The sequence below is a fragment of the Artemia sp. Qi Xiang Cuo genome, chromosome 14 (genome assembly GCF_049724085.1).
Source record: "Artemia sp. Qi Xiang Cuo chromosome 14, ASM4972408v1, whole genome shotgun sequence".
NCBI classification, from domain to species: domain Eukaryota; kingdom Metazoa; phylum Arthropoda; class Branchiopoda; order Anostraca; family Artemiidae; genus Artemia; species Artemia sp. Qi Xiang Cuo.
Genome location: NC_142807.1, coordinates 34,559,530 through 34,587,128, shown reverse-complemented (window position 1 = coordinate 34,587,128; position 27,599 = coordinate 34,559,530). Strand labels below are relative to the sequence as shown.

General features: G+C 34.9%; 1 protein-coding gene across 3 annotated transcripts in view; it reads left to right on the top strand.

The window, feature by feature from the left end:
- The window catches only part of LOC148944402 (DNA topoisomerase-like protein cin-4), a 32,426-nt gene extending 5,272 nt beyond the window's left edge, over positions 1–27,154 (top strand). The window contains exons 2-5 of one of the 3 annotated variants that reach the window (XM_089100736.1): positions 4,903–5,079; positions 22,390–22,519; positions 25,367–25,496; positions 26,584–27,154. In XM_089100736.1, coding sequence (XP_088956862.1) covers positions 4,903–5,079; positions 22,390–22,519; positions 25,367–25,473 — 414 coding nt within the window. In that variant the 3' untranslated portion in view covers positions 25,474–25,496; positions 26,584–27,154. Of the gene's footprint in view, positions 1–4,902; positions 5,080–11,520; positions 11,653–22,389; positions 22,520–23,582; positions 24,139–25,366; positions 25,497–26,583 lie in introns of those variants that run through there. The other 2 variants (XR_016142886.1, XR_016142887.1) reach the window with 2 other exon arrangements.
- The last annotated feature ends 445 nt before the right edge of the window (positions 27,155–27,599 follow it).

Here is a 27,599-nt window from a genome sequence, read left to right as displayed (position 1 = left end):
GGAGTGCAACTAGCCCCCTCCCCCCCCTCTGCGCCCATCATTTCCCCAAACACATCCAATCAAAATTTTCAGATAGCCATTTTGTTCAGACTAGTTGATTTCCAGATAAAAAATATGTTTTTGAGGAGCACACTCCCCCACAACCCTCAGGGAGAGGGTTTTAAGTTATGCCCTGGGGGCATATAAGGTTTTTATAGAAGGCATTGTCGTAGAAACTTCAAAACAGGCTCATTTAATTGGAAATTAAAGGGATAGTGCCCTTTTTAATAGTCGAAAGTGATTGGAGTGCAACTAGCCCCCCCTCCCATGCCCATCATTTCCCCAAATACATCCAATAAAAATTTTGAGATAGCGATTTTGTTCAGCGTAGTGGATTTCCAGATAGAAAATATGTTTTTGAGGAGGACACTCCCCCAGAACCTTCAGGGCAAGGGTTTTAAGATATCCCCTGGGGGCATATAAGGTTTTTATAGAAGGCGTTGTCGCAGAAACTTCCAAAAAGGCTCATTCGATCGGAAATTCAAAGGGATAGCGCCCTTTTCAACAGTCGAAAGTGATTGGAGGGCAACTAGCCCCGCCCCCCCACGCTCATCATTTCCCCAAAAACATCCAATCAAAATTTTAGAGATAGCCATTTTGTTCAGCGTAGTTGATTTTCAGATAGAAAACATGTTTTTGAGGAGGAAAATCCCCCACAACCCTCAGGGCAAGGGTTTTAAGTTATACCCTGGGGGCATATAAGGTTTTTATAGAAGGTGTTGTCATAGAAACTTCCGAAAAGGCTCATTTGATTGGAAATTCAAAGGGCTAGTGCCCTTTTTAATAGTTGAAAGTGTTTGGTGGGCAAATAGCCCCCCCCCCCCCAGGGCAATAATTTCCCCAAACACATCAAATAAAAATTTTGAGATAACCATTTTGTTCAGTATAGTTGATTTCCAGATCGAAAATATGTTTTTGAGGAGGACACTCCCCCACAACCCTCAGGGCACAAGTTTTAAGTTATGCCCTGGGGGCATATAAGGTTTTTATAGAATTTGTTGTCGTATAAACTTCAAAACAGGCACATTCAATTGGAAATTCAAAGGGCTAGAGCCCTTTTTAATGGTCGAAAGTGATTGGAGGGCAACTAGCCCCCCCCCCCCATGCCCATCATTCCCCCAAACATCCAATCAAAATTTTGACATAGCCATTTTGTTCAGCATAGTTGATTTCCAGATAGAAAATATGCTTTTGAGGAGGACAATCCCCCACAACCCTCAGGGCAAGGGTTTTAAGTTATGTCCTGGGGGCATATAAGGTTTTTATAGAAGGCGGTGTTGTAGAAACTTCAAAAAAGGCTCGTTTGATTGGAAATTCCGAGGGCTAGTGCCCTTTGTGATAGTCGAAAGTGATTTGTTGGCAATTAACCCCCCTCTCACGCCCACCTTTTCCCCAAACCCATCCAATCAAAATTTTAAGACAGCCATTTTATTAAACGTAGTTTTAAGGACTGGAAATTATTTCTTTGAGGATGACAACTCCTCCATAGCCCTCAGGGTAAGGGTTGTAGTTTAAGGATTCTCGGAATCTTTCATATTATTTCTTATGGAAGGGATGCTCGTATAAACTTTAGAGATGGCTCATTTGATTGGAAATTGATAGTTCTTGTTCACTTATTTAGAGTCAAAAGACATTGAAGGGCAACTAGCCCCTCTCCCTCCTCCACGCCCTAAATGCATCAGATAAAAATTTTGAGATAGACATTTTGTTAAAATAGTTCAAAGTTCTGATAACAAAAAACTCCGGTGTCGACAAATCCCACCAGGGCCCAGGGGTAGGCGTTGTAAGTTATGCCCTGGGTATAACTTATTAAGGGGGGTTTATAACTTATGGGAAGGGTTTTTGTATGGGAAGAACACATAGGAAATCTATTATAATTATCCAATTATAAGGTTAAAATGCAAACTCTGTGATAGATGCAAAATTGCTTTGGCACACAAATTCCTATTAAGGTCAATTCCAAACAGTCGTGATCCCTTTTTGTCAGCAAGTGAAATGATCAAACCCCCTTATTGGAGCTATTTTTTCAATCCATTCATTGTTGTCAAGTTATGAAAGTTATGCAAGCTGTCTATTGTTCATATATAAGGTTTTTATCAAAGAGGTAATCATATAGACTTTGAAGTCAAGAATAATCGGACAGTAAGCACCCCCCCCCCATGCCATAAAAACTTGAAACTTTTTGCAATCATAAACGAAAAAAAATTAATTTAAAAAAAAACTTTCTGAAAAATAATTTTTCAAAGAAAAGTAAAGGTCATTTTAAACTTAAGCTCAGGAGATACAAATACCTGTTAAAATTCAAACTCAAAACGACCAGAAATTACTATTAAAGAATAAATGAAACCCAAAACGAACAGAAATTAAATAAAGAACCATAGCAAAACAACATACAATAAGTAATAATATAAATGAATAAATAGATCTTAAAGCAAGTAATGCTTACATTGAATATGAAAATCAAGCTTAAAACGAAAACAAATATTTTGCTATTAAAGTATAAATGAAACTTTAAACAAACAGAAATTAAATAAACAATCAATGCGAACAAACATACAATATATATTAATGTAAATGAATAAATAAATCTTAAAACGAGTGAAACTTAAATTGAATACAAATCAAGTTTGAATCAAATAAAAATAACTACAAACAAGAGTTTGGGTATCGTCTCACTGCAGAAGCCTAAAACCTATTGCGTCATTGGTACTTTACTGAAAACGGATTATATTACAAATGTTTTCTTTTGTGCTTAATATTGAAAATAAATATTAAAATTACAGTAAAATTTTGAACTGATGAGCTTTAAGCAATTAACATCATTATGCATCAAATATTCGGTTTAATCTATTAGTTCTTTTCAAGATTGGTCAAGACAAATATAGTTTCACTACAAGCAAAATTTGGATTCTGTCCCCTTCTTTAACTTTAAGAACCTAAAGCCTTCTGCGTCTTTGATGCTTCACTGAAAACGAATTACTTGTATATTACAAATTTATTATTTTCCAGTTCTTACAGCATTGAAAATGAAAATAAAAATTACAGTGAAAAAAAAATCTTGAACTGTTGGATCTTTCAACAATTAATATCATTATATATCTAATATTCAATTTGATTTTGTTTATACTTTCCAAGACTGTTCAAGACTCATATAGTTTTGCCATTTTTTTTTAACTCTGGCATTTTTTGTTACTAATTGTGTTATTTTTTTATGAAAATATTCTGCGGCGTCCAAGCATTTCTATTTGATTAGAAAAACTACCCTTCAAACTTTGCAGAACATGCCTTTTCTTGTATAAAACACCAAAATATATTAAGATGTCAAGTTTTGGAGGGTTCCAATCTTTACAAGAAAGTGCCATTGGTATTTTTGAATCTGCGTTGTCAATTTAGGGGTGGAGGGTAGGATAATTCTCGTAGCAGCCCCATTCCGTCGTGGTATGGTTCACATTTTCAACACCTTGCGTCCGGACTATCATATAATCTACCAAACATACAACTACCCCAAATCAGTATCAATAAATAAATGAAACCCAAAACGAACAAAAATTAAAAAATAAATATTAGAGTCAAACTCTAAACCAGCATAAATTAATTTGAGTAGGGTTCAAAACCCCTATGCTTTCTTTCAGGGCATAATTTACAACCCTTGCCTGGGGGTTTAGTGGGGTTGTCATCCTGAAATACTTATTTTCATAAACTTTAAACTATGTTGGACAGAATGGCTATGTGAAAATTTTGATTGGATGTGTTGTGGGAAATGGTGGGAGTAAGAGGGGGTTTTTTGCCCTCCAATCACTTTCTACTTGTAAAAATGGCATTAGCCCTTTCAATTTCCAATCTAATTAGCCCTTTTAGAAGTTTCTACGAAAACCCTTTCTATAAAAAAAAACCTTATATGCCCCCAGGGTATAACTTGCAACCCTTGCCCCAAGGGCTGTGGGAGGGGGGCTGTTATCCTCAAAGACATAATTTTCAGAACGTTTTACTACGTTGAACAAAATGGCTATCACAAAATTTTGGTTGATTGTGTCTTGGGAAACGGGGGGGGGGCGTGAGAGGGGGGTTGGTTTCCCTCCAATCACTTTCGACTTTTGAAAAGGGCACTAGCCCTTCAAATTTCCAATCGAATGAGCCCTTTTTATAGTTTCTAAAAAAAATACCTAATTTCCAGAACTTTCAACTACATTGGACAGAATGGCTATCTAAAAATTTTGATTGGATATGTTCAGGGAAAGGGTGGGCGTGAAAGAGAGGTGAGTTTACCTTCAATTACTTTCTACTATGAAAAAGAGCACTAGAACCAATCAGTTTCCAATTAAATGAACCTTTTTGAAGTTTTTATGACGACACTATCTATAAAAACCTTATATGCCCCGGAATGTAACCTACAACCCTTACCCTGGGTGTGTTGGGTTTGTCATCCTCAAACACAGAATTTCCAGAACTTTCAACTACGTTGAACAAAACAGCTATTGGAAAATTTTTATTGGATGTATTTGGATAAATGGTGGGTGCGGAAGGGGTGTTAGTTGCCTTTCAATCACTTTCGGCTATTAAAAAGGGCAGAAGCACTTCCAATCTCCTATGGAATTAGCCCTTTTTGAGGTTTTTACGACAATTCCTTTGATACGAAGTGCCTTGGTCTAAAACAAACAAATAAATAATACATTGTGCCAACATCGTTCTTTACTTAGGCCGTGCTATTGCGCTGCCTATGATTAATCTCTGAGTATAATATTCTTTCTTCTTTTGCTGTTAGCATGATTTTATAAAGCTCGCTTGTGTCTGGCTTTATTTTTTAGTCTTGAAAAGGTATTTCTTATTCTGTTTGTTAACTTTGATACACTGTTTTTGTTGAAGATGAGGCGTTCCAAATTCAAAGGTGTACCTAAATTTGAGGATGCAATAAAAGCAGGAACAAGTTCTTCACTTGCTTGCACTCTAATTGTAACTGCAGAAGACTCAATCAACGCTATGGTTTGCAGTGGGTTGTCTGTTATTGGTCATGACGAATACGGTGTGTTTCTACTCACCAAGGTAGATATTAACTAATTTTTATCTATAATGGTGATGGGATGGCTCTAGGCGTTTACTTTGATTGTTTTGTAGTTAGGGAGGTAGCTCAAAGGGTGTATTTTAATGCCAGAACATCCTTGCTCTCATTGAGTCATCACAAACACATAATTAGTTCTAAGGGAGAGATGAGGCGAGGCTGTGGTAGAAACTGATGTATAATCCCCAGGCCTGAAACGGTAAGTTTTCTTTCGAGGGGAGGGGGAGTACAAACAAATCTTTTTAAAACGTAATGCACATGAAATTGATATTTACTCTATCATGATTTTTGGTAATATTTCTGGAATAAGCTGCTATTATAATATTAAAGAGAAACATTAAACCCAAAACTAAATTTACAGTTTTCTTATTAATAACTAATAAGGGATGTACAAAGCACGCGATGAGGCATATGGCCAATAGAGTTTTGGGCTGGCTGTAATTTTTTCCATAGTATCCTGTATTTACCATTTAATTTGTCGATTTTTCGACGTTCTGTCCTCCTAAATGTTCCTCCCTTAAAGCTAAAATCCTGCGTAAGTTCCTGGTCTTAGTTATGTAATTTGTCAGGTATAGTAAAACAATTCCAAAATAAAAGTGTTTAGTATCTCGTTATTTTGTTCAGATTAATGAGTGGTTGAGTGTTCTGTTAATACATTTAATCCTTAAAATCATAATTAATTTTTGATTTCTTAAAGTTAGAAAAGTGAAAACATTTAAAAGATTTTTTCAGTAAAGTACAAATTATATTTTGGCTTTTAGAGCCAGAATATTTCCAAAGCTTGGGGTAAAATACCAGCATAGCCTCAGGGCATAACTTATAACCCTTGCCCTGAAGACTTTGGGGGGAGTGTCCTGCTCAAAGACCTAATTTCCAGAACTTTCAACTGCGTTGAACAAAATGGCTATATCCAAATTTTGATTGGATGTGTTTGGGGAAATAGTGGGCTTGGAAAGGGTGTTAATTGCCTTACAATCACTTTTGACTATTAAAAAGGGCACTAGCCATTTCAATTTTCAATTGAATGAATCCTTTATGAAGTTTCTACAACAACGCTTTCTATAAAAAAAAAAGACCTTATACACCCCCAGGGTATAACTTACAACCCATGCCCTGGGAGCTGAGCGGGGGTTGTCATCCTGAAAGACCCAATTTCCAGAACTTTCAACTTTATTGAACAAAATAGCTCTCAAAATTTGGATTGGATGTGTTTGGGGGAAAAGTGGGTGTGGCAGGGGTTTAGTTGCCCTCCAATGACTTTCAACTATTAAAAAGGGAATTAGCCCTTTGAGTTTCCAATCCAATAAGCCGCTTTTCAAGTTTTTACGACAAGGCTTTCAATAAAAAGCACTATACCCCCAGGGTATAACTTACAACCTTAGCCCCAAGGGCTTTGGGTGGAATGTCATCCTCAATGACCTAATTTTCAGAATTTTGATTACCTTGAACGTAATGGATATCTCAGAATTTTGAATGGATGTTTAGGGAAATGTTGGGCTTGAGAGAGGGGTTAGTTGTCCTTTAATCATTTTCGACAATTTAAAAGGGCACTAGTACTTTCAATTTCCAATCGAATGAGCCCTATTTGAAGTTCCTATAACATGGCTTTCTGTTAAAAACTTATATGAAAAAATGGCTATCTCGAAGTTTTGATCGTATGTGTTTGTGGAAATGGTGGGCATGATAGGGGATTATTTGCCCTACAATCATTTTCAACTCTTAAAAAAGGCACTAGCCCTTTCAATTTTCAATCGAATGAGCCCTTTTTGAGTATTCTACGAGAACACTTTCTATAAGAATCTTTTATGTCCCTAGGGCATAACTTAAGCCTTGTTCTGAGGGCTGTGGGGGGTTGTTATCCTTCAGCCTTATTTCCAAAACTCAACTACGTTGAACAAAATGGCTATCTAAAAATTTTGATTGGATGGGTTTGGGGAAAAGCTGGGCGTGAGAGGGGGGTTAGTTGCCCTCAGATCACTTTTGACTATTCCAAAGGGCACTAGCCCTTTGAATTTTCAATCGAATGAGTCCTTTTTCAAGTTTCTACCACAAATCATTCAATAAAAACCTTATATGCCCCCAGAGCATAACTTACAACCCTTGCCCTGAGGGGGGTGGGAGGAGTGTCATCCTCAAAAATACAATTTTCGGACCTTTCAACTAAACAAAAGGCTATCTCAATATTTTGATTGGATGTGTTTGGATAAATGGTGGGCGTGGAAGGGGTATTAGTTGCCTTCCAATCACTTTCGTCTATTAAAAAAGGCACTAGCCATTTCAATTGAATGAGCACTCTTTTAGGTTTCCTCGAAAACGCTTTCTATAAAAAAAAAATTCTATGCCCCCAGGGCATAACTTTACAACCCTTGTCCTGAGGGCTTGAGGGGGGGGGGGGTTGGTGGAAAGGTTGTCATCCTCAAAGACCTAATTTCCAGAACTTTCAACTACGTTGAACAAAATGGCTATCTCTAAATTTTGATTGGATGTGTTAGGGGAAATGGTGGGTGTGGAAGGGGTGTTAGTTGCCTTCCAAACACATTCGATAATTAAAAAGGGGACTAGCTTTTTCCAATTTCCAATCGAATTAACCCTTTTCGAAATTTCTACGAAAATGCTTTCTATAGAAAACCTTCTATGCCCCTAGGTCATAACTTACAACCCTTGTTCTGAGGGCTGGGGGGGGGGGGGGTATCATCCTCAGAGACCGAATTTCCACAACTATCAACTGCGTTAACAAAATGGCTATTTCAAAATTTTGATTGGATGTGTTAGAAATGGTGGGCGTGGAAGGGGAGCATATTGCCTTCCAATCACTTTCGACTATTAAAAAGGGCACTAGCCATTCCAATCGAATGAGCCCTTTTCGAAGTTTCTACGACAACTGCTTCGATAGGAAGTGCCCTGGCCAAAACCAGAAAAAAATAAATAAATATTGCATTGTGCCAACATCATTCTTTACTTAGGCATCGCTAGCGCTACCTATGATTTGCAAATCAGGCGAAGAATAGAGTAAGTGTTTATTGCCGAAAATATAATTTTTTTTTGTTCACAAGATAAACCATTCCATAATATATCCTGGGGCTCTTTATTTCTAGGTCTACATAGGTCTTTCTAGAGAATGTGAAAAATTTTATTTTAGGTTCCACTTTATGTTTACCGTTTGTGAAATAACATGGCATTTATTTTAAGCAAGCCAAAATTAAAATGAGATCATTGTTGCTCTGTACTTGTCAGCTATTTTGATTGAAGCTGGAGAATTGGGCCCCTAGAGTTTAAGACTGCCCTTTCTATCTTTGTTTTAAACAACTAGGCTTAGAAAAAAATTCACAATGTTTTTCCTTGTGTGAATTAAGGTATGGGGTTTGCATTTCTGCGGGGAAAGAGAGGGGGAAGGGGGTTGCGCCAGACACTTTTATATATATAAAATTAGTTCAACCGAGTGAATCTTGGTCCATATATATATATATATATATATATATATATAATTAGGGTTACCCTGGTATAATACATTGCTCCTCCTTCTACACATTTCCCAGAATCCTTCTAGCGAATGTAAGGTCACTGGTAAATAAAATGGATGAACTTCAAATTTGGTTTTTGTCAGTCTTGACAAAAACCAAATTGATATTGCTTGCCTTGCCGAAACATGGTCTGCAACTGAAGACTTTTGCTCCATTCCAAATTATGACGCCCATTTCAAGCCCAGGATAGACAAAGATGGTATTCCTCTTTGTCATGGTGGAGGAGTGGCTTTTTTTTTTGTCGGTCTACCCTTCCTAATCGGATTCTTTAATTTTCTGAAATAGTGAACAACTCCAAAACTGAAGTTCATGGCTATGGACCAGACCCAAAAACCTCCCAAAAGAAGCATCTTGCATGATTTTCTGTATTATTTATTACCTCCTCGTAGTGGATTTAAGAAGGAGCTGACGGCATATCTGCAACTTTATACTGACAGAATTTGCTGCAAGTATCCTTATGCTGCAATTATATTATGTGGTGATTTTAATGAGCTAGACTAAAAGTGGCTTAGCTCTGCTCTTAGCCTTGATCAAGTGGTCAAGTCGCCTACACGCGGTTATAAAACCCTAGACTTACTTTTCACCAACATTGAAGATTACTACTGTGTCCCCAAAATCACCCCTCCATTAGGGGCAAGTGACCATCTATGCGTCTTTCGGACCCCTTTATCTTCCTTTCCTCCTAAGCGATTGATCAGCTACTCTTATAGACCATTACTGACAAGAAGGTCGCCCATTTCAAATTAAAACTTAGTTCCAAATCTTGGGCCAATATCCTGTCTTACTGATGGTAATGAAATGGCTTCTAAGTTTTCAGCGGAACTTTTCCAGCTATATTGTGACACCTTTCCAGTGAAAAAATTCAATCTCAAATCCAACAGCAAACTATGGATAGATAAAAAAAATTTGTGCATAACAAAAAAATGCTATAATCTCTTCAAGGAAGGATTTCTCCAAGAATCTTGAAAGCTTAGAAACATTGTTGGAAGCAAAATCCGTAAAGCAAGACACGAGCATGGTGCGCACGTGCTCAATAAGTTATTGTATTCGGACCCCAAGAAATTCCACAAAAGTGTCCAAGATCTCGTGGGAAAGGTCTCTTCAAAATTTTTCTTACTGGACAGTAATGGTGACCCAGTGGGTGCGGATGTCAAATGATCATTTTGCTTCATTTTGTAAAATTCACCCGCCACTCCAGCATATGCCGGCCAACAGTGCAGTGAGTGACAATCCTGTGATTGAAATTCATTAGACTCAACTTAAACTCGAAATTCTTGACACAAATAAGTCAGTATACCAAGGTGCCCTACCAAATTGATTGTGGGATGTGCCCAGTATTTAAGTGTACCTCTAACTGCTATTTTTAACCAATGTTTTGTAGATGGTATTTTTCCAGTGCGTTTTAAACAAGCTATTATGCCTCCTATACCAAACACTAAGACCCCAAAAATTCCCTCTGACTTAAGACCAATGTCAATAACGTACGTTTTCTCGAGTATATAGGAGAGTCTTATATACAATTCCCCTATTGACGTTATATGAGACAACTTCACCAAAATCAGTTTGCTCTAAGGCCGAATAAGCGCCAGGTACAATACTTAGTTTATATACTTGACACTGTTTTCAAACATCTTGAGTTAAATAGTTCCTACATTGAAACTGTTTTCGCTGATATTAGCAAAGTCTTCGAAAACTTGGATCATCGGACAGTTATTGATAATGCAAGGGCTTCAGGTGCAAGAGATTTTGTTTTAAGTATGTTAGCTAGCTTTTTGTCTGGCCGTGAGCAACGTGTAGTCCTCCATAATGGAGATTCATCAGGTTTTTCCTCAATTTCCTGTGGAGCACCTCAAGGGACTAAGTTAGGTCCTTTAGCATTTTTAATAGTTTTTAATAATGTTTTACCAAGTTTTGACAACTCTCTTAAATTTGCAGATGATTTGACATTACTGAATCTTTGTCAAACATCTAATACTTTGAATGTTACACTCGATTCACTAATTAACAATTTAAAGAATGATCTTTATAATGTTAAACTCAAGTAAAGCATACCCAAAAGCAGTTTCATGTTATTTTCTTTTTTTAAATATACCCCCTATCGATACTTACCTTTGCATACCAAATTTAAATATTGTTAAACTGATTGGTGTGCAGTTGGACAATGACCTTAAATGGAACTCCCACATGTCCCACCTATTTAAGTTTGGTAGTTGTTCTCCTTAAATCTTTTTCCCTTCTCAAAAGGTTCTCCCTATCAATTCATAACCATAAAATCATTTATTGTTCTTATATTAGACCCTGTCTGGAATATGCTTGTCCTGTCTGGCACCCTGGGTTGACCAAAGACCAATGTTCGAAAATTGAAAGTATTCAAAAGAGCAATAGAAATTATTCTGGGGACGGCCTATACTACATACAATGAAGGTTTGGCTAGACTTGAACTTATTACATTGGAATCATGATGTCACATCCTTACCATTAACTTTGGTCACAAGTGCCCAAGTTCTGGCGATCCTCGACGTTTTCTCCCTCCCTTTAAATAAAATCCTCCAATCCTTCCTAATACAGGAGTCAACGGTTGTAGAGTTCCCAACACTCATTTGAAGCTGTGTTACCAGACGACGACCTTGAGGTACAAAAACTATCTTGTTTCGTATTTTGTTTCCTATTTTAATAATTGATATAACTTTTGTTTTATGTTTATCCCCTAACATCTGTTCTTACATTGTAATTCTGACGTGCTTTTGCTAGCTTTTGTGCTATTTTAGCCAATAAATCAAATTCTATTTTATATATATATATATATATATATATATATATATATATATATATATATATATATATATATATATATATATATATATATATATTTATATTATTATCCATTCCAAAATTGTTTTTCAGTCAAACAACCATCAAGTTTTCCTTTCAATAGTCGAAATCCTCGGCTTGGAGAAGGCTAGAAAATATACAGGTTATGAAGATCATAGAAAGCTACGGTACGGTAGTGTACTCATAATCACTAACTAGGACCACGTAAGTCTTTGTCCCAAATGGTATATTTTTCTTTGTGAGTTTTAGCCGTGTTAGAGTTGCAAGTCTGTCGATTAGCCGATTTACCACTGTGCTAAAGTTGTTGGTGACAACAGATGCTTACTGAAATCAGTGCATTTTGTCGAGTTGGGAGAACTTGTATGTATTTCGTCCTGTAGATACAAATGTAGGGAATATACACAGTAAATTGTTAAAAGTCCTGAAATGGCACTGAGTAATTTCGTCACTTCATCATCTGAAATGATGGTTAGGGTAGTTTCCTGTTTTCCTTCAAAGATACCTGTAGTTTTTATTACTGACTTTCAACAATATTTGGAATGTCATTGCTAGCCAACACTGAGAGCTTTGTACTGGTTTGGCAGTTTCATTTAAAATATCAACCTAGGAAATCAGGTATTTTCATTGTGTAAAGGATTCTCGATTGTTAGGGAATTCTCCTAGGGAGCTTTCCATCCATATCCTGGCTTAGATGTTTTAAGAGATGTATGTCACTTCCTGCATGGCATGTATGTTGATTGCCTGATCTCTCTCAACTGAGAGAAACAAAGCTTTCTTCATTTATTAAAGATTTCATTGATTCTATTGTTTCATTGTTTTAATTACCTGCTTTTTTGTATAATTATTTTGAAACTTTGCATGTGAAATAAGCAAAATTAACTGGATCTTGATTCTAAGAAAAAAAATTTTGTCTGCATAAATGTTTTATTTTTCGTAAGATGAGTCGCAAACATTTTTTTTATCTTGGAACAGATTTTTTTCGATAAGACAGATGTTTGGGGAAATCCCCAAGAATTCCAGACAAAGTCTGCCAACAAATTTTACTAAGCCAAGAAAACTGCGCTACCCCACTTTTTAAATCCCCCCCCCCCCCCGTAATGTGATAATATATAGCCCAGTTTTTTTTTAGTCTAATGCATTCTGTCACCAGTCCCTTGTCTTTTTATGCTTTGAAACCTGTTTTGTGGAATCTAACCTAAGCTTATTTCGTGAGTGTGTTTCATTTACTTAACAATTAACGTCAAAACTTTTTGATTAAATTTTGTAATAAAAAAAAAACTTGTTTTTGTATTTAATAAACTAACTTTTTTTAATGTTGTTTAATAAGATAAAAAAGTAAATTGTGTCATCCCACTTAGAAAGTAAATAGCATGATTAATCATTATATTTTTCAAATTGGAAGACCTTAACACTGCAAAAAGGTCAGGGGCCTTTTAGAAAATTGTTTGGCTCTTGTTTTAAACGATTGCTTTTTTTTTTTTTTTTTTTTAGTTTATTACCAGTTTTTTGCAACCAGTTTCTTATTATTAGTGTTTATTTATCTATTTATTTATTTATTATTTTTTTCGAATGTATTTGAGGGAGTCACCCTAACGTGCAGACATTCTTTGCTTGCTGAATCTGGTATATTTGGGCATTATTATGGTATAAGGCTCTGTAGATAAACAGCAACACCTCGTCTGCATTTAGCGCCGTCACTACGTTCACGGTCTCGCCTGAGGAGCGTTTATCCCTGCATGGCAACCGCACTGCTCTGTATGTCATGATTGAGATTGGTCTAAGTGATACACATGATAGATGGCTCTTCTGAGTTCACTAAATATAGGACATGGTCAAAATTTGATCTGAGACCAATTCAATTTGTACATTAGAATGGCTTTAGCACATAATTAGAGAAGTACCGCTTTGTGAGAGAGCTTTCATGCTGCTGCTTTTTAAAACTTGTTCAAACTAAAAGCTCATTGACATTCAATATTACCATGTGAAAATTTACTTTTAAGTCGTTGATATTCTTTGTCCTCGTGGAGAAGTTTTTACTTACTACACTTCTCTTCAACGGAAAGTGAATATTTGTCCAAATCTTTCACACATAGCCAAATTGTCTCAAAACTGTTTATTCGTCAGTTGAAAGAATCTAAAAAGGGCTGGTAGCTATCAAGGTGTACATACAGTTATAACAGATAATGGGAAAGCTGGAATGTGGAAGATTAGTAGCCTAAACCAGCCAAATTACAATGTAGCAGTAATTCTCTGTTTATGTTTGTGATTAGAATAGGGCACAGTTTTGCTGCTAAAGTGTTGGTAGCTTTTGGAATGCTACTAGCAGCTTTTGAGCTTTTTGCATACCTGATGTAGACCAGAATTGATTTAAGTTTTATGTTGTAGTTTAGGTTTTACTTTTAAGACAATACATGCATTATGTATTAGTTCAATAAATACAAATAAGATCAGTTTATGTTTTATGTTTATGAGTTAAATATGCATTAAATATTAGTTCAATAAATACAAAAAGATCAAACTTCAAACTTTGGAGGAGAAATCCTCTTAAAAAAGCAGATAGACAGGAAAAAAAACCGTTAGAAAAAAAATATCGTCAACTCTGTTTTGCTTAAATTTTTCCCAGTCAGCTCTATTCTGTATGCTGTTTTCCCTAAACCTTGTAAAAAATAGGTATTTCTGCAAAAGGCAAAACAAATTTACGCGGATAATTAATTTTCTGCTGATGCAATTATTATCAATCGATCAAAAAAACTAAATTGATCCAATGTAGCAACAACCATTCTGAGGTTTCTCTGCCTTTCATTAGGAGACACTGATGAGCAAATGCGTCATCAACTTGATTTTTTTATTCTATCGACTAAATGATTCTTTTATTCATCAAATTTTATTCTATTAAGGAGGAAGGAGAATAAAAAGGGTGACATCCGTGATAAGGATTACCCTCATGTGCTACATATAATAAAAGTTAGCCGGTGGAGATAGTTTGACCGCATACTACGCATGGACAATCCCTGGCTACCAAATGCAGTGCTACTCCGGCAACCATCGGGTACACGCCGCAGAGACATATTCAGACACACCTCACAAATTGAATGTGTCATAAAAATAATGGCTGAATAACTTTATCCTGAATGAAGTTATGAAGTTCATAGAATGAAAATTTGAATAATTTGTTTCTGTGTATTTTCGTACATTTTTCGACGACGAGAATTTTAGAGAGCTTATAATTTTAGGTATTATATATTCAATATATTTATTGTCTTTGTTTCTTTTTCAGGTGTGACCTTCCGTTAAGTCTATTTGCCACTTATTTCCTATGATTTGAGTTATAGAAGGCTTCAATTAAACACAATCACAGGAAATAATAGCATAGACTACTTGAAACTACTAAATTTCACTGAAAATAATCACTACTACTGGACACAATTCCCTGCAAAATCTTCAAAATTCGCTTCACAAGAACAAGAATCAGCTCCACCTACTTTTTGTAGACCTATTTTTAATTAAATCTTTGGAAAATTACATGCGTATGAACTTATTGGCTCCACAGGCAAAGCGCTTTTACTGCTAAAAAGGGCCGTGTTTTCTAGGTTGAAAATTAGAGCTGAGCAGTAAATTTTGAACTTAATTCTGTGTAGTCTGTATACTGTTGCCGTCTTTTTGTGTAATGGTGTGTATTTTTGCATAAAAAGTTGAATTTTTTGAATCGGTGCACATTTTGAGGGGGGAAATCATTCATTCACCGCATTTTCACTAGTCAAATGGGGTTTTTGGAGCATTTTCACTTTTAGACGGCACAACTTTAGAATATGCAGTTCCCAACATTTGGCAACCACACCTCCATTTTAATCAAATAATTACATCAACTCAACACTCAACAATTCAACATACAGGGGGTCAGGGGCTGAATGGCAATGGGGATACAGTGGATTTATCCCTTTTAATCTTTTCTGGTAAGTATTACATATGGTTTATTATTGAAATTTATGGTTCCTCCTCTCTTCCTGCGCTTCACTTAGTATGTCACTACTCTGTCAAATTCTTTTTTCTCTATTAAAGTGTCTAATATCCTTCCTCCTGTCTTCTGTTCCTGCACATTCAAATAACCTTAGTCTGAATATCACCCTGGCTTCAGATTTACTTAGCAGTCCATATATTTTCTTTTTAAATTGCCTTTCTTTTGTATAACTAACATATTTGTTGAGAACACATGGCTGTCCTTGAATATCTTTATTCTCAATTTCTTTATCACTATTCCAATTTGATTAACCATCCTGGGTGTGATAGGCCTACCTACAAATGCTTGCCTGTCTTTTATGGATGCTTGTTTTGCTGCAGTATCAGCCATTTCATTTCCACTAATGTTTGTATGCCCTGGTACCCAATCCAATGTGATGGTTATGGTAAATATTTACCAAATCATATTATTGAGTTTCAACTAAAGTGAATATACCACTCACTTGATGCCTTTTTTTATGCTCTACACAAATATAATAATCTTTTTTGTCAGAAATGAATTCTAGCCCCCACCCCTATATAAAGGCCTACAGCTATATTCAATTTATTAAAGCAAGCCCAGGTAAATTTCTGATAAATATTTGGTAAATATCTACCAAATCATATTATTGAGTTAGGACTAAAGTGAATACAACATTTGATGCCTTTTTTTATGCTGATTATGAATATAATAAGCATTTCCATTGGAAATGAATTTCAGCCCCCCCCTATATAGGCCAATTCAGGGTTAGGTTTGGTTAGGAATAGCCTATATCGGGGGGGGGGGGGCTGAAATTCATTTCTGAAAGAAATGCTTATTATATTTGGAATCAGCAAAAAAAAGGCATCAAATAGTAGGCATGTTTTTTAGCACTAAGATCTTACATCTTTCTGCAAAGATTATCGTTTTTCAACTCATCTTTGTTCTAAGATCTTACAACCTGCTGATGTTAACAACATATGTGAAAGACGCCATCTTTCTGCCATATAGAAAAATGATGAGAGAACTTTGATGATCCACTCATCATTGTTCTCAGACCGCTGATCAGAGCAGAATGATGAAAGACATTTGCACAAAAATGACCAAAGATATAAGATCTTTGTTCAAAGATTTTACTTTTAAGCATTTTCTGACAAAAGATGTAAGATCTTAGCACATTGATGAGTGAAAAAACAGGCCTAGTGTATTCACTTTATTCCTAACTCAATAATATGATTTGGTAGATATTTACCAAATATTTCTAACCTCAGATAGCCTAGGTTAATTCCTTCAAAAGAGAAAATGCCAACAATTCCTCCCTATTTGAATCTGATGGATTCTTTAATGGTTCTAAAAATCACTTTAAATGTACAAATTAATGGAAAAATTTAGCCACATCTGATTGGCTGAAACCTTTAGCCCTAAATGTTAACCAATCACAATACAGGAAAAAGATACTACAGTCAAACAATCAGTTATAACCAGAAAAGGTGCCAAATTTCAAATTTTAATCATGCAATAGCTGCATTCCTTGGTTTTGCAAATAAGTTGTTTGTTTTCTATAAAGGGGCAAATCATGTCAAAACTGCAAATTTTTGTTGCCAAGCTTTTGATTAAGTACTAAAAAACTTTAGAGTGAAGAGCGAGGTGTTGAGGAGGGGCATACCCCTTTGTGTATGTTGAATTTCTGTTTGTTGGAAGTTTCAACATTGCTCCTTAATTTCCATTGAAAAAACTTCAGTTAAAACAATAGATAAATTTTCAAATAGGGATAAATCCTTTTAATAGATGTGATTGTTTCTGCTGATGATGGTCACTGTAAATGTGACAGAAATATCAAGTAGTTTTTGTTAATTATCACTGTCTGTTAGAACAATTTATCCCTATTTGAACTTTTATTTATTGTCATGGAAAGTTAGTGTGGTATTCACAAGTATCTATTTGTATTTTTTTTTAAATTTAATTTGTATAGAAGCAACTATTTGTCTGTTGTGAGTGTTAATACTGTTCAAATTCTTTTTATAAAAATGGCTCTTGTATTTCCATATTTCTTGGTAATCTTGCGTCAATTATTTCTGGCAATATTGCTTCAAGATAAAACTTTTGTAATTCTGGTAGAATTTTTTTCTACCAGAATTCTTTATCACAATTGACTTTCTCAATAAATGGATTGCCTTTGCTGAAAAAAATAACAAAATAGCCAAAATCTTTGTTACAACACTAATTGCATTTGTATTTGGTAAAAATAGTTATAGGACCTTTTAAGCTGTAATTTGCCATTATCTTTGTTTTCAAGACAAATATTTTTTTGGGATAGCCTCCATTCTTCTATATTTAAAGTTTTGGCACTGAAAGGATTTTTTGCTTCCAAAACCATATCACCGGACAAAATCTAATCCACATTTAATATGAACAAAAAGTCCTGAAGGATGCACTTTGTAGTCCATCTTTTTCTCAAAAGCCAATATAGCAATTTGTTAGTACATTTGCCCATGTTCCATTGCTTTAGTCTGGTGGTTTTTGGGATAAAGCAGTTGGTGCACTAGCAATGCAACAGTCTTTGTCTGTCTTTTGCAAATTATTCCAGCTACTGATGCAGTTATTCTATTTTTTCTGTATTATAGCCATCTGTTGTCAATACAATTTATCTGAAGTTGTTTTGCTTCTTCTATTTCGTGAATTTTTAAGTCAGTACACTAAACATGGCTCAGAAAATCACTTTTTGCATCTTCAAGAGAATCAGGATCTAAATCTGGAACACATGCATTCTGGCCATAGTTTTTGTTGGGTTTCAAAACTTTCTTCATAAATAGTTTTGCAAACAGACGTCTTTTAGCTTTCCATGTCTGCTTGTTTATGGCACTTTTGGCCTGCTGCTCAACAAGTTGCTTCATCAAATGGCTTAGCAACTATATGCATAAAATACTCTGCAAGGTTGCTAGTATTGTTTCCGATGATAAATTGAGCTCTTCTAGTTAAAGTGTCAAAGGCTGAATCCACATGACTAAGAAAAATATTGCTTGGGGAACCATCTTTGCTGAATTCAATAACTTTTTCTGCCATTTTGCAGCATTCTGGGTATTGTGTAAAATCATTGCAAAGGAAATGCAATGGTATCACTTTTAGCTGCAAAAGAAGGCATTTAGCTGCATAAGAAGGCCAAATATCTGTAGCAAATTATCATTAAAAAAAGGAGCAAAGTTCAACTTGGAGAGTCACATTTCAAAGGTTGACAAACAAATGCCTTTATACTTTGCTGCTGGACAAGGTAAACTAGATATGTGTCTGTTACTTGTTTTGAAAGGTTCACATATAGATGCTTTAGATTATGAACAAAGCACTCCTTTACTTTTGGCTTCAAAACAAGGGCATATATCAGTAGTTAAATAATTTTTCAAAAAGGGAGCAAGCCTCAACTTGAAGACTGACGATTTTGAGGAATCAGAACCAACCCCTTTACACTTTGCTGCTGAACAAGGGGATTTAGACATGATCTATTTCTGTTTTTTTTTTTATATATATAATAAATAATGTGAGACAAAAACTTTGGAAAGTAGGGAAAGAATTATGCCAATTTAAGTGAAAGTGATAGTTACTAGGGGTGGATTGTCACTAGTGATAAATCACTAGGGGTGGCAACCCTGAACTCAAGGGGATTTTTGGGGAACCAATTTTTTTCAGACAGATGTTTGGGGAAATCCCCAAGAATTCCAAACAAAATCTGCCAACAAATTTTACTAAGCCAAGAAAACTGCCAAGTAGCATTGCTAATACGCTACCCCACTTTTTACATCCCCCCCACAATGTGATAATATATAGCCCAAATTTTTTAAGTGTAATGCATTCTATCACCCGTCCCTTGTCTTTGTTTGCTGTGAAACTGGTTTTGTGAAATCTAACCTAAGCTTATTTTGTGAGTGTTTTGTTTACTTAACAAGTACCATTAAAAACTCACTATTTGATTATAATTTCATTTTTTGAAGGTATAAAATCCAGAGGCATTTGTAAGTTAAGTATATTTATTACTAATAAAGACATTCTTAAGTAAAATTACACAACTTTTGAGAAAGCCATTTAACTAAATAAAAGTAAAATTTATATGTAATTTTTTTTTCAATTATTCATGTACTGTGCCAAAATCAAAACCTGTATTACTTCAAAAATGTTCAAAATTAAATTAAAAAAACACGTTTTTTTTAACTGAAAGTAAGGATTGACATTAAAACTTAAAATAAACAGAAATTATTATGTTTATTGAAGGGGCTGTCCCCTCCTCAACGCCTTGCTCTTACGCTAAAGTTGTCTCTTTCTCACAACTCTATTTTTTTTAAACAACCAAAAAATTTAGCGTAAAGAGCAAGGTGTTGAGAGGGGACAGCCCCTTCAATATACGGAATAATGAATGTTTTATTTGACAAACCGATTCTTAGTTGACTAAAAAGTTAGCAATGACACTACTATTAAGAATTATCTTTAAGCGTTGCGGAGGGTGAGGAGGTGCAGCCACTTAGTCAACTAAGTTTGAAGAGTAAAATGGAAAAAGAAACTGCACGGCTATAAAATTTTATAAAAAAAATAATAATATCAGCTTGTCATTCATGTAACACTAGCACAGCCACTTGTGAGCAATTTGCCACTAAACTACTATGTTAGGACTCAGTGCATCACTTTTCTCACAATTTGATGCCCCAGAGACAAGTATGAGCTATTGAAAATACATGTGCAAGAAAAACAACATTTGAATGTCTGTTAAAATTTCTTGAAACACAAAAACTGCCCTAATGGTCCTTGAGAAAGTTTTTCAACATAATGTCAAAAGAAAAAAGTTTTTTTTGGTTGCAGAGTACTAAGTTAGTGATATTTTATTTTATAAGACTTGGTGGAGGAAAATCCAAATATTCTACCTGGGGGTTTGAAATTGTGAAAGTGGGAAGTAAATTGTGGGAAAGAGAACTACATGTCTGGATATCTGCTTTAAATATGCCTGAAACTGTATCCCATACGGGTAACAGCAAACCCAGGTTTTTCAGTAGCTTAAAGACTTAGTCACTATTGGACTGCATGAGAAGCTACTATGGTAAAAAGAATGAGACTGCTTGAGCAGCTGGCTGCTATGGTAAAAAGAATGCAGTACAGTAGACTGTTAGGACAGCAGTGACAAGGCAGTCTATATCAGCTGCTTGACTAAACAATTTAGTCTTTATAGTGATGTTTAGTTTTTTCTATGAGATTCCAAGGATTGTTGACTTGTGGTTTCTTTCATGTTAACTGGAATGTCACAACGGGTACTGTTCTTTGGTTTTCTAACCTGGTTACTGAAATTCCATCCTGATCTGGTCCCTATTTTGGTCTTAGGAAGATCCCTAAGTCCCTAATTTTGGACGTTGCTGACTGTATGACCCCTGAGGCTGTAATTCCGGAATTTGATTCATAGGAATGGAAGAGTTTATGCAGACAAAAAAATTTTTGTCTGCATAAATGTTTTTTTTTTGTAAGATGAGTTGCAAACATTTTTTTTCTTGGAACAGATTTTTTTTGATAAGACAGATGTTTGGGGAAATCCCCAAGAATTCCAGACAGTCTGCCAACAAATTTTACTAAGCCAAGAAAACTGCCAAGTAGCATTGCTAATACGCTACCCCACTTTTTACATCCCCCCCCCCGCAATGTGATAATATATAGCCCAATTTTTTTAAGTCTAATGCATTCTGTCACCTGTCCCTTGTCTTTTTATGCTTTGAAACCAGTTTTGTGGAATCTAACCTAAGCTTATTTCGTGAGTGTGTTTCATTTACTTAACAATTACCGTCAAAACTTTTTGATTAAAATTTGTTATAAAAAAAATAACTTGTTTCTGTATTTAATTAACTAACTTTTTTTTAATGTTGTTTAATAAGATAAAAAAGTAATTTTGTCGTTCTATTTGTAATTCTTATTTAACTTTGAACGTTTTATTTGACGAACCAATTCTTAGTTGACTAAAAAGTTAGCTTAAGAGTTAGTTTAAGTTAGTTTAAGAGAACTACATGTCTGGATATCTGCTTTAAATATGCCTGAAACTGTATCCCATACAGGTAACAGCAAACCCAGGTTTTTCAGTAGCTTAAAGACTTGGTCATTATTGGACTGCACGAGAAGTTATTATGGTAAAAAGAATGAGACTGCTCGAGCAGCTGCTATGGTAAAAAGAATGCTGTATAATAGACTGTTAGGACAGCAACGACAAGACAGTCTATATCAGCTGCTTGTCTAAACAATTTAGTTTTTATAGCGGTGTTTAGTTTTTTCCATGAGCTTCCAAGGATTGTTGACTTATGGTTTCTTTCATGTTAACTGGAATGTTATGACGGGTACTGTTCTTTTCTAACCTGGTTAATTTCTAACCTACAAACCAAAATTATGTTTTGTGGGCAACAGGAACATTATTGCTGAATTGAGCAATCTTGGTTTGGATTTTAAACTAATACGCATCTCTTTGTGGTCTAACAATTGCAGGGCTGACCCTCTTCATTAAGCTTGGTTGTGTTCAATGTTACTTGAATAAGGATATTGAAAGCAGCATTACGTTAGGTCCTCCCAGAACAAATTAAGAACCGAACGCATTGGCGTCAATCAAGGCATCTGCAAGTGCTGATAAAACATCTATACACCTGGCACCGGGTTGGTACCCAAATTGGTGGGAAGGGGTGTAAGATTTTCTCTCCAACTCATAAACAAATAATGAAAGTCCTCTCGTAGTTCTATGTTGATTTTCCTCTTAGCAATGTATTTGGCCAACCAAATATATTTGTATATATGTAGCATATGTCATACTTGTGAAGATACGTTGAAAGGAAGAAGATCCAAAAATAATTATTAGTTACCCAAGTAATAGCTGTTGTAGCGCTTTGTACAAATAATTAGAAATACAACACTATGAGAAATAGTCCTTTGATTTTTTTTGATTTTTTGATTCATTTTTTTAGGATGGATGCTACCTAAAAGCACGACTAATAAATTATTTTCATCAATTTCGCCCGTCAATCCTCCGAGGTCTCGAGGAATGGAAGAAGACAATAACCGACTGGGATAATTACAACATTAAGTACTACAAAGGTATTATTATTTATTTTTTTCACTTAGAATTTTATTTTCCAAATCCACTTAGAAAGTAAATAGCATAAATAATCATTATATTTTTCAAATTGGAAGACCTAAACACTGCAAAAAGGTCAGGGGCCTTTTAGAAAATTGTTTGGCTCTTGTTTTAAACGATTTTTTTTTTATTTTAGTTTATTACCAGTTTTTTGCAACCAGTTTCTTATTATTAGTATATATTTATTTATTATTTTTTTTTCGAATGTATTTGAGGGAGTTACCCTAACGTACAGAGCTTCTTTGCTTGCTGAATCTGGTATATTTGGGCATTATTATGGTATAAGGCTCTGTAGATATACAGCAACACCTTTTCTGTATTTAGCGCCGTCACTATGGTCACAGTCTTGCCTGAGGAGCGTTTATCCCTGCATGGCAACCGCACTGCTTTGTATGTCATGATTGAGATTGGTCTAAGTGGTACACATGATAGATGGCTTTTCTGAGTTGATCCAATCTAGCAACAACCATTCTGAGGTTTTGCTGCCTTTCATTAGGAGGCACTGATGACCAATTGCGTCTTTCCACAAAAACTTGAGCAACTATGTTATTTGTGGGGGATGAGCTTGAAAGGTAAACAGTGTAATAATAATAGAGGAGGATATTAAAAGAGGATTAGGCACAATAAACTGTTATTCGATTAAGGAGGAAGGAGAATGGAAAGGGTGACCTCCGTAACAAGGGTTACCCTCATGTGCTACATATAATAAAAGTTAGTCGGTGGAGATAGCCTGACCCCGTACTACGTATGGGCAATTCTTGACAACGAAATGCAGTGCTACTCCGGCTCCCATCGGGTACACGCCGCAGAGACATATTAAGACGCACCTCACAAATTGAATGTGTCACAGAAATAAAGACTGAATAAATTCATCCTGAATGAAGTGATGAAGTTCATAGAATGAAAATTTGAATAATTTGTTTCTGTGTATTTTCGTACCTTTTTAGACGACGAGAATTTTAGAGAGGTTATAATTTTAGGTATTATATATTCTATGTTTTATTTTCTTTGTTTCTTTTTCAGGTGCTTCCGATCAGTCTATTTGCCACTTATTTCCTATGATTTGAGTTATAGAAGTTTTCAATTAAACACAATCACAGGAAATAATAGCATAGACTACTTGAAACTACTAAATTTCACTGAACATAATCACTACTACTGGACATAATTCCCTGCAAAATCTTCAAAACTCGCTTCACAAGAAGAAGAATCAGCTCTACCTACTTTTTGTAGACCTATTTTTAAGTAAATCTTTGGAAAATTACATGCGTATGAACTTATTGGCTCCACAGGCAAAGCGCTTTTACTGCTAAAAAGGGCCGTGTTTTCTAGGTTGAAAATTAGAGCTGAGCAGAAAATTTTGAACTTAATTCTGTGTAGTCTATATACTGTTGCCGTCTTTTTGTGTAATGGCGTGTATTTTTACATAAAAAGTCGTTGCAACAGACATGGCTTCTTGTAATTATAAAGTTAAAATAAAAATCAAGGGTTCTCAACCTTAAGTTCGTTTCATTCTCCGTATAATTGTTATTTTTGCCTTTTTTTTTCTCCCCATTTTCACATTTTAAAAGAAATTGAACCCTTTTACTTTTTTTCAATAAATTATATTTTTTGCTCAGCCCTTGCAAAGAGAATTTACTGCTCTTCTGCTCTTCGTACAGCTTCTGCTCCTCAGCCAAGAAATCGTATCCTGAGTCAACAATCAAGTAAACAAGAAAAAAAATTCGAAACATTTTATTTTCTCTTTATCTAAATAAATATTGAAAAGAATTTTTAAGTACAACTTTATAATTTGTATTCTCACAGCTTATCATATACTTACTACTTGCCTGCTCCTAGACTCAGAAATTATTTAAGGAACCTATATAAAAAGGTTGAGTCAGTTGGGAAGGTGATCTTGCTCAAAATCATGGTCCTGGAATCCTTGAATACGCTAACTAATCTATACTACTAAATTAATATAATAATTATAATATAGATAAAATAGACCAATACATCGAATATAATTTTAGAGCAATCAATTGGCAAAGTAATACTTTCAGTCTCGAGTTTTATAGCTTAAGAACTTTACTTAAAAACTTGACGCTTGGAAACCCAACGCTAGAAATGTCCTGCTACGTACTCCTGAATATTGCTAAAACGAAACTATTGTAAACAGGGTATTGTTAAAAGTCTGGATTCAAAGGAATAAAGGACACCCTAGACGGTCAATCATTTTGATCTAAAACTTCCGTCAATCAATTGATTACAGCAAGATTGACCATTTAGGAACTGATTGAGTCATTCAAGCTTTCTATCAATCACCATCAACACTTGAATCAAGCTTCAAACAGGTTCCTTGACGGTCAATAATGGTTTAATCAGTTGATTGATGGAAGTATTCAATCAAAAGGGTTGACCGTCTAGGGTTTCCATAAGACCATTTGATGACTAAAAATAGAGTCAAACATAAATAATTGTATAATTATATAAATATTATAATTATATAATATATATAATTAGCTTTCCCAAATACCAGTAAAGATGTCAAATATTATTTTCTCTCCAACTCATAAACAAATAATGAAAGTCCTCTCGTAGTTCTATGTTGATTTTCCTCTTAGCAATGTATTTGGCCAACCAAATATATTTGTATATATGTAGCATATGTCATACTTGTGAAGATACGTTGAAAGGAAGTAGATCCAAAAATAATTATTAGTTACCCAAGTAATAGCTGTTGTAGCGCTTTGTACAAATAATTAGAAATACAACACTATGAGAAATAGTCCTTTGATTTTTTTTGATTTTTTGATTCATTTTTTTAGGATGGATGCTACCTAAAAGCACGACTAATAAATTATTTTCATCAATTTCGCCCGTCAATCCTCCGAGGTCTCGAGGAATGGAAGAAGACAATAACCGACTGGGATAATTACAACATTAAGTACTACAAAGGTATTATTATTTATTTTTTTCACTTAGAATTTTATTTTCCAAATCCACTTAGAAAGTAAATAGCATGATTAATCATTATATTTTTCAAATTGGAAGACCTTAACACTGCAAAAAGGTCAGGGGCCTATTAGAAAATTGTTTGGCTCTTGTTTTAAACGATTTTTTTTTTATTTTAGTTTATTACCAGTTTTTTGCAACCAGTTTCTTATTATTAGTATTTATTTATTTATTTATTATTATTTTTTTTTTTGAATGTATTTGAGGGAGTTACCCTAACGTACAGAGCTTCTTTGCTTGCTGAATCTGGTATATTTGGGCATTATTATGGTATAAGGCTCTGTAGATATACAGCAACACCTTTTCTGTATTTAGCGCCGTCACTACGGTCACGGTCTTGCCTGAGGAGCGTTTATCCCTGCATGGCAACCTCACTGCTCTGTATGTCATGATTGAGATTGGTCTAAGTGGTACACATGATAGATGGCTTTTCTGAGTTGATCCAATCTTAGATTGATCCAATCTAGCAACAACCATTCTGAGGTTTCGCTGCCTTTCATTAGGAGGCACTGATGACCAATTGCGTCTTTCCACAAAAACTTGAGCAACTATGTTATTTGTGGGGGATGAGCTTGAAAAGCAATCTGTGAAATAATAATAGAGTAGGATATTAAAAGAGGATTCTTCACAATAAAATTTTATTCTATTAAGGAGGAAAGAGATAAAAGGGGTGACATCCGCGATAAGGGGTTACCCTCATGTGCTATATGTTATAAAAGTTCGATGGTGGAGATGGCTTGACCCCGTCCTACTTGTGGAAAATTCCTCAAAACGGAATGCAGTGCTACTCCGGCTACCATCGGGTACACGCCACAGAGACATATTAAGACGCACCTCACAAATTGAATGTGCCACAGAAATAATGACTGAATAACTTTATCCTGAATGAAGTTATGAAGTTCATAGAATGAAAATTTGAATAATTTGTTTCTGTGTATTTTCGTGCCTTTTTCGACGACGAGAATTTTAGAGAGGTTATAATTTTAGGTATTATATATTCTATGTTTTATTTTCTTTGTTTCTTTTTCAGGTGCTGCCGATCAGTCTATTTGCCACTTATTTCCTATGATTTGAGTTATAGAAGTTTTCAATTAAACACAATCACAGAAAATAATAGCATAGACTACTTGAAACTACTAAATTTCACTGAACATAATCACTACTACTGGACATAATTCCCTGCAAAATCTTCAAAGTTCGCTTCACAAGAACAAGAATCAGCTCTACCTACTTTTTATAGACCTATTTTTAAGTAAATCTTTGGAAAATTACATGCGTATGAACTTATTGGCTCCACAGGCAAAGCGCTTTTACTGCTAAAAAGGGCCGTGTTTTCTAGGTTGAAAATTAGAGCTGAGCAGTAAATTTTGAACTTAATTCTGTGTAGTCTGTATACTGTTGCCATCTTTTTGTGTAATGGCATGTATTTTTACATAAAAAGTCGTTGCAACAGACATGGCTTCTTGTAATTCTAAAGTTAAAATAAATATCAAGGGTTCTTAACCTTAAGTTCGTTTCATTCTCCGTATAATTGTTATTTATGCCTTTTTTTTTCTCCCCATTTTTACATTTTAAAAGAAATAGAACCCTTTACTTTTTTTTCAATAAATTATCTTTTTTGCTCATCCCTCGCTAAACGAATTTACTGCTCATTCAAGCTCTTCTGCTCCTTGTACAGCTTCTGCTCCTCAGCCAAGAAATCGTATCCGGAGTCAACAATCAAGTAAACAAGAAAAAAAATTCGAAACATTTTATTTTCTCTTTATCTAAATAAAAATTGAAAAGAATGTTTAAGTACAACTTTATAATTTGTATTCTCACAGCTTATCATATACTTGCTACTTGCCTGTTCCTAGACTCAGAAAGTATTTAAGGAACCCATATAAAAAGGTTGAGTCAGTTGGGAAGGTGATCTTGCTCAAAATCATGGTCCTGGAATCCTTGAATACGCTAACTAATCTATACTACTAAATTAATATAATAATTATAATATAGATAAAATAGACCAATACATCGAATATAATTTTAGAGCAATCAATTGGCAAA